The 7822-nt window shown below is 39.3% G+C and overlaps 1 protein-coding gene across 1 annotated transcript in view; it reads right to left on the minus strand.

Moving 5' to 3' along the window:
• Positions 1-6092, minus strand: part of LOC119524142 (coagulation factor VIII-like) — a gene marked incomplete at its 5' end in the record, with an annotated part of 623301 nt that extends 617209 nt beyond the window's left edge. The window contains 1 exon segment of the mRNA XM_037822771.1: positions 6002-6092. Within this exon segment, the coding sequence (XP_037678699.1) occupies positions 6002-6092 (91 nt within the window).
• Between the last annotated feature and the right edge of the window lie 1730 nt (positions 6093-7822).

Raw genomic sequence — 7822 nt, forward strand, 5'->3', positions numbered from 1 at the left:
GGCTTCTTACACTTTGCACCCAAACTACAACCAACCAACCAAAGAAAAAAAAAAAAAAAACAGAGAAATAAGACCTCATCAAAATTAAAAACTTTTGTTCATCTGAGGGCTTTATAATTAAAATAAAATGAGCACCTACACAATGGGAGAAAATATTTGGAAACTACATATCTGATAAAGGCTTAATATCCAGAATATAAAAAGAAATCCTTCAACTTAACAACAAAAAGACCATCAACACTTTAAAAACTGTCAAAAGACTTGAATAAACATCTTTGCAAAGAAGATATAGAAACGGGCAGAAAGCACATGAAAAGATGCTCAACATCATTAGCCATTAGAGAAATGCAAATCAGAACCACAATAAGATACCCTTTCATACCCAGTAAAATGGCTGCTATGAAAAAAGTGGAAAATAACAAGTGCTAGGGAGGATGTGGAGAAATAGCAACACTGATTCACTGCTGGTGGGAATGTAAAATGGTGCAGCCACTGTAGAAGACAGCTTGGCTGTTCCTCAGGAAGCTAATCTTAGAACTACCATATGACCCGGCAATCCCACTACTCAGTATATACTCAAAGGTATTGAAAGCAGGGACTCAAACAGATATTTGCACACAGTGTTCATAGTGGCATTATTCACAATTGCCAAAAGATGGAAACAACCCAAGTGTCCATCAAATGATGAATGGATAAACAAAATGTGGCATATACATATGACTGAATATTATTCAGCTGTAAAAAGGAATGAAGTCTTGATACATGCAACAACATGGATGAAATTTGAAGGCATCATGTTGAGTGAAATAAGCCAGACACAGAAGGACAGATATTGTATATCTCACTATTATGAAACAATTAGAATAAGCAAACTCATAGAGTCAGAATCTAGAATATAGGTTACCAGGGGATGGGGTGGGGATAGTGAATGGAGGTTGTGCCATTTTGGATATTTTATGTTTTCCCCAAAAGCCATGTTCTTTAATGCAATCTTATGAGGGTAGACATTAATCTTTTGATTGAGTGTTCCAATGGAGATGTGATTCAATCAACTGTGAGCTACACCTTTGATTAAATTATCTCCATGTAGATATGGACCCCACCATTCAGGATGGGTTTCAATTAAATCACTGGAGTCCTGTAAGAGAGGGACATTTTGGAGAGATGCTGAGAGAGACTTTTAGAGAGACACTTGGGAGCTGACAGAGATGCTCAAAGATGCTTGGAGAGGCAGAGAGAAGGATGTTTGGAGATGCTAAGCTAAGAGATGAAGCCCAGAGTTTGCCCCAGAGAAGCTAAGAGAGGACCCCCAGATGCTTAGAGAGAAACACCCTGGGAGAAAGGAGCTGAGAGAAAGGAGCTGAAACACAACCTCGGACCAGCAGATGCCAGCCACACACCTTCCCAGCTAACAGAGGTGTTCCAGATGCCATTGGCCATTCTTCAGTGAAGATATCATCTTGTTGATGCCTTAGTCTGGACACTTAGAACTGTAAACTTGTAACTTAGTAAACCCACTTTATAAAAGCCAATCCATTTGTGGTATATTTGCATAACAGCATCATTAGCAAACTGGAACAGAGATTAAGACTTAAAATGCAGAGTTCCTCTTTGGGATGATGGAAATGTTTTGGTAATAGATGATGGTGATGGTAACACAACATTGTAAATGAAATTAACAGCACTGAAATATATAACTGAATATGATTAAAAGGGGAAATGTTATATTGTATATATGAAAACAGAATAAAATGTTTTAAAAATCCATGGAACTACACTACACAAACCATGCACCCTAACTTAAACCTGGACTTTAATTAATAGTACAACTATAAATTGCTATCATCAATTTTAACAAGTGTTCCACACCAACACAAGATGTTGGTGGTGGGTTGGTGGTGTCTGGGAATTCTGTATTTTATGGTGATTTTTCTGTAAACCCACAACTTCTCTAATAAAGAAAAAAAAAGTATTAAAAAACACAATGAGGTACCATTTCACACCCACTAGAATGGCTATTATCTAAAAATCAAACACAAGTTTTGGAGAGGGTATGGAAAAATAGGAACCCTCATACAGTGTTGGTAGGAATGTAAAATGGTGCAGAAGCTATGGAAAACAGTTTGGTGATTCCTCAGAAAGTTAAGCTTAGAATTACCATATGACCTGGCAATCACAATTCTAGGTACAGACCTAAAAGAACTGAAAGCAGGGACTTGAATGGATAGTTGCACACCTAGGTTCATAGAGGCATTATTCACAATTGCCAAAAGATGCAAGCAACCCAAGTGTCCTCAACAGATGAATGGATGAACAAAATATGGCATACACATACAATGGACTATTATTTGGCCATATAAAGGAAGGAAGTTCTGATACATGCAGCAACATGGATCAACCTTGAAGACATCATGTTGAGTGAAATAAGCCAGACGCAAAAGGACAGATACTGTATGATCTCACTGATAAATTATTTGAATAAGCAAATTCATACAGTCAGAAACTAGAATAAAGGTTACCAGGGGCTCAGGTTGTGATAGGGAATGGGGAGTTAATGCTTAATTGGTACGGAGTTTCTGTTTGTGGTGATGGAAAGGTTTTGGCTATGGATGGTGGCGATGGTAGCAACCATTTTTAATATAATTAACACCACTGAATTATATTTTTAAATATAGCTAAAAGGGAAATTGTAGCTTGTATTTATTTTGCCAGAATAAACATTAAAACAACAGGACTGTACAACACAGTGAACCCTAATGTCAGCTATGGATTATGGTTAATAGTACAATTATGATAATATTGTTTCATCAATTGTAACAAAGGTGCCACACTAACATAGTGTAAATAATAGGGAAAACTGTGTGTGTGAGGAGGGGTGTATGAGAATTCTGTGTTTTCTGCATGATTTTTCTGTAAAACAACAACTTCTCTAGTAAAACAGTAAACAAAAATAGTCCATTTAAAATACCATATAAAAACAGGAAATACATAGACATAAATTTAACAAAACATACACACCCCTACCTTTAAAAACATAAAATAGATTGCTAAAAGAAAGCAAAAGTGACTTAAGTTAATGGAGAAATATACTATGTTCATGTATTAGAAGACAAAATATAAATAAGATGTCAATTCTCCACAACCTGATGAATAGATTCATGCAATACTAATCAATCTTACAACAGGTGTTTTAAAAATTGAAAAGATCGATCTAAAATTTTTGTGGAAATGAAAGGATCTAGAACAGGCAAAGCAATTTCAAAAAAGAACAAAGTTTGAAGATGTATACTACTTGATTTCAATGGAACGGAATATATAGTACAGAAACAGAATATATATATATATATAAATTGATTTCTAACAAAGATCCCAAAAAACTTCAACTTTTAAAAAACTGTGCTGAAACAACCTAGACGTCTGTATGTAAAAAAGCAATAGACATTGGAAAGTCACAGAGGGAGCAGCCAGAAGCTGAACATCAATGGAATCTGGAAGAGAAGGGAGAGACCAGACCAGGAGATTTCATCATGCACTTTGCCATGTGACAAAATAAGGCAAGAATTACCACAAGCCATTCCCAGAACACCAGTGTTCAGGAAAAAAGCATTGCCTTGATGATGGCTTGATTTGGACTTTTTACCTAATGTCAAAACGGTGGGTCATTAAGTTCCATTGTTTAAGCCATCCTTTGTGTGATATTTGCTAGAAAACCAAAACAGATTTTGGTACCAGAAGAGTGGGATGCTGCTATTTGCTTATATGAAAAATGTGAAAATGGCTTTGGAATTGGGTAATGGTTGGAGGCTGGAAGAATTGTGAGGAATTTGATAGAAAAAGCCTAGATTGCTTTGAAGAAACTATGGGAAGAAATATGGACCATAAAGGTATTTCCGATGAGGACTTAGACAGAAATGATAAATGTCGTATTGGAAACTGGAGGAAAGAAGGAGATCCTTTTTTTTTTTTAAATTAAATTCAGTTTTATTGAGATATATTCACATACCATACAATCAAGATCCTTGTTTTAAAGTGGCTAGAGAACTTGGTGAAATTGAGTTCTGATGTTGGCTGGAAGGCAGAACTTGCATGTGACGAACTTGGATATTTAGCTGATATTTCCAAGCTAAATGTGGAACATGCAGCCTGATTTCTTTTTGCATCTTATAGTGAAATGACAGAGGAAAAGGATAAGCTGAGAAATGATCTCCTGGACATAAAGAAACCAAAAATTGGATGGTTAGGACCCTGTGAACTATATGCAAAGCTGGTAAGCTTTTTTGTGAATTTTGTATGAGTGGAATCACTAACAGTCTGGAATGAAAGGGACAGAGAAAAGACAAATTGAAAGTAGAATGACATCAAGGGCAGAATCAAGGAAGCCAAATTTTGGAGCAAAGAGATCTCCTTGGGCCAAGAGAGCAGGCCTACCCATGTGTGCGAAAATGGCGAGTCACCCTGGCACTTGGAGAGGGTGGGACTTCTACCCCATTGTTCAGGGAGAGTGCTGCCATCCCATTACTCAGAGAGAGTGGAGTCTGTGCCTCAGGGTTTGCAGAGAGACTGGCTGCCATCCTGATGCTTGGAGAGGATGGAGCCCGTGTCCTGGCATCTGCAGAGAGCCTGGCTGCCATCTCAATGCTTAGAGAGAGTGGAGCCTTCACCCAAGTATTCGAGGAGAGCATGGTCTCTGTGCAAGCACTTGGAGGGGATGGGGCTGCCATCCCATCAGGTCTGAAGGACAAAATGCCAATCTATAGATGACTCCTAGACCTTGAAATCTAATGGAGTTTGCTCTGCTGGGTTTTAGAACTGTTTGGGACCCTTGGCCCCTGTTTTCCTTCTAATTTTCTCCCTGTTGGAGTGGGAATGTCTATCCTATGGCTGTCCTTCCTTTGAATACTGGAAGCAGATAACAGGTCCACAGACAGGGGAATTATGCCCAGGACAGATCTTACATATAATTGATTTTGATGAGACTTTGTACTTAGCGTTGATTCTGAAATTACTTAAGTCTTTGGGGATGTTAGGATGGAATGAATGCATTTTGCATGTAGAAAGAACATGTCTTTTGGGTTCCAGGAGTTGTACTATGGGGGATCTGTATGTCCCCCAGAAAAACATGCTCTTAAACTTAAACCATTGCTGTGGGTGTGAACCCATTGTAAGTAGGACTTTTTGATGAGGTTACCTCAGTTAAGGTGTGGCCCACTTCAATCAGGATGGTTTTTAATCCCATTACTTATTGATATTACTATAATCCTATTTCTTAATCCTTCATAAGTGGAATGAAACTCAGACAGAGAGAAAGTCAGAGGGGGCAAACAGATGCTGAACATCAACAGAAACTGGAAGAGAAGGGAGAGACCAGGAGATATTGCCATATGCCTTGCCATCTGGCAAGCTAAGGATCATGGATAGCTGGTGGCCAGCCCTAGAAAGCCACAGGATTCAGGAAGAAAAAAAAAAGCAATGAATATCAAGTCCTTATCTTACATCACAGAAAATATTAATGCCGAATAAACAACAAACTGAAAATTGAAGTCTAAAACTATGAAATTTCTGGAAAGAAACATAGGAGAAAATCTTTATAAACTTGAAGTTGTTAAAGATTTATAATATAAGACACAAAAAGCATGAACTTTAAAAGAAGAAATTGATAAACTGAATTAATCAAAATTATAAATTTTTATTTTTGAAATATACTGTTAAAGATAATGAAAAGACATGTCTGCAGTTAAACATCACTCACTTAACAGGTTGATAGAGCCTAATTGGCTGTGCAATATTTAATAGCAAAGGCACATAAGGGAATACTTCACTAATTTATGTGAAACATCACCTGAGTATTCCTAGAACTGATTTGGTATGACTTTAGACTAGGGCTTAAGGCCCTATATCAATAGCTATGGGCAAAACCAGCAAAATTTTAGTTATTATTGATGTTGTGACATCATATTTATCTACTGGTTAGTAAGAAATATAAAAAGTGAGGTATACATACCTTTTGGCAATCTTCCGGAGTGCAAAGGACTGACATTAGTGATTCCATGGGGGTAGATATTATAAGGTCGGCTTGCTTGATTCTTAAATATAATCAGAAATTATAGAGATCAACTCCTAAGACAATTAGAATCAACAAGTGAAGAGTGACCTATCTCCAGAAAACAAAAGCTCTCTGTTTTCACATTATAGGGGATTGAGCTTAGATAAAGCTTGAAATATGTGTTTCTTTCATATAGTTGCTCAGCTACTTAGGTTTCTTGCCCATTTCAAAATTTGTAAATTATTTCAATTGCTTCAGGAATTATCCCCTCTCACACTAACTGAAATTTTAATAGTGGAGAGGGAGAGAGTGATTCACGTGATAAAATCTTCACCAAATGAGCAAGTATGACCAGGAAGACAGTTTATTATAGCATTAGGCCAGGGCAGCAGGTAGCATCATCTGATGGCATATTTTAAAAAGAGAATGGGAGAGAACCAAAGACAGTGGCTAGGAGAGACAGGGTAAAAAAACACCTCAATGCAAAATACAAGATAGAGGCCAGAAAGTGACCCAGAACACCAGTTCCAGCAATGCACCAGCTGGACAAGGTCTGCTAAATCCACAAGGACCATGCACTTGGTGAAACTGGGAGTCTGCATTCTGAAATGAGTGTGTGAGTCCAGCAGCCATGCTGCAGTGTAGGGAAACCATGGGTTGGTGTTTGGATGTGGACTAGTTCTTTTTTTAAAAAAACCCAAAGGTGGCTGTGGATATGACAGTGAGAGCCATGCAGTGAAGCATGGCAGGAAAGGGCTGTGTGAACACCTCAATATCTGGTGTGGAAGATGGCCTATTGCACACCCGCTGCTAGTTGTCTTGGACTGAGGACAGCAGAGGTGAGCCAAAAGGGGAGGAAAACTATGCCCCTTGCACCCATCTTCCAGGCTGGCTGGGGGCACTTCTGCCTGGTGCCAGAGCCACAGCCCAGAGCTGTGCCAGGGAACCCAATGCGGTGGGAAGTATTTCTGGCAACACCATGCACATGCCACAATATCGGACGTGGACAATAGCTTTTCACACAGCCACAGCTAATTGTCCTGGAGCTGGGAAAGCAGAGCTGTGCAAAAAGGGGGAAATTAACACGCCCCATTCAGCCATCTTTACAGCAGGCTGGGAACACCCCCGCATGGCCCGGTGGCTCAGGGCTTCCCTGGAGGCTGGTATGCACTTGTGACATGGCACAGCCTTCCCTCAGCAGAGGTCCTGGAAGAGCACGGCTGGGAAGGGGGACCTGCTCGGGAATCCCAGGGACCCTATGCCAATACCAAGGACTTGTGGGTCAGTGGCAGAGACAATCTGTGGCAAGACTGAAATGAAGGTTAGACTCTTGCAATAGCCTGAAATCTCCAGGAACACCTGGGAGGTTTGATTATTAAAGCTGCCCTGCCTTGCTAACCACTCAGACACATGACCCACATTCAGGGCAGACAGCACCAACAACAAACCCAAACTTAGTGCACCAATTGAACCCCATAAGAATCAGGTCCCCATATACCACAAAGACAAAGTTGGGGAGAACTGGCTTGAAGGGAATAGGTGACTCACGTATGCCATTTGCTGGTTAGTTGGAGAAAGTGTACATCACCAAGCTGTAGATCTGACAAATTAGAGATTGGTATCTGAATAATCCTTCATATCCTAAAAGAACCCTATCAAGTAAAGCAAGTTCCAAGAGCCCAAAAACAACAGAAAATTTTGAAGTATATGAGAAAACCAGATGATATGGATAACCCAAACCCGAACACCCAAATCAAAAGATCAGAGGAGTCACAGAAC

This window comes from Choloepus didactylus, chromosome Y (assembly GCF_015220235.1).
Source record: "Choloepus didactylus isolate mChoDid1 chromosome Y, mChoDid1.pri, whole genome shotgun sequence".
NCBI classification, from domain to species: domain Eukaryota; kingdom Metazoa; phylum Chordata; class Mammalia; order Pilosa; family Megalonychidae; genus Choloepus; species Choloepus didactylus.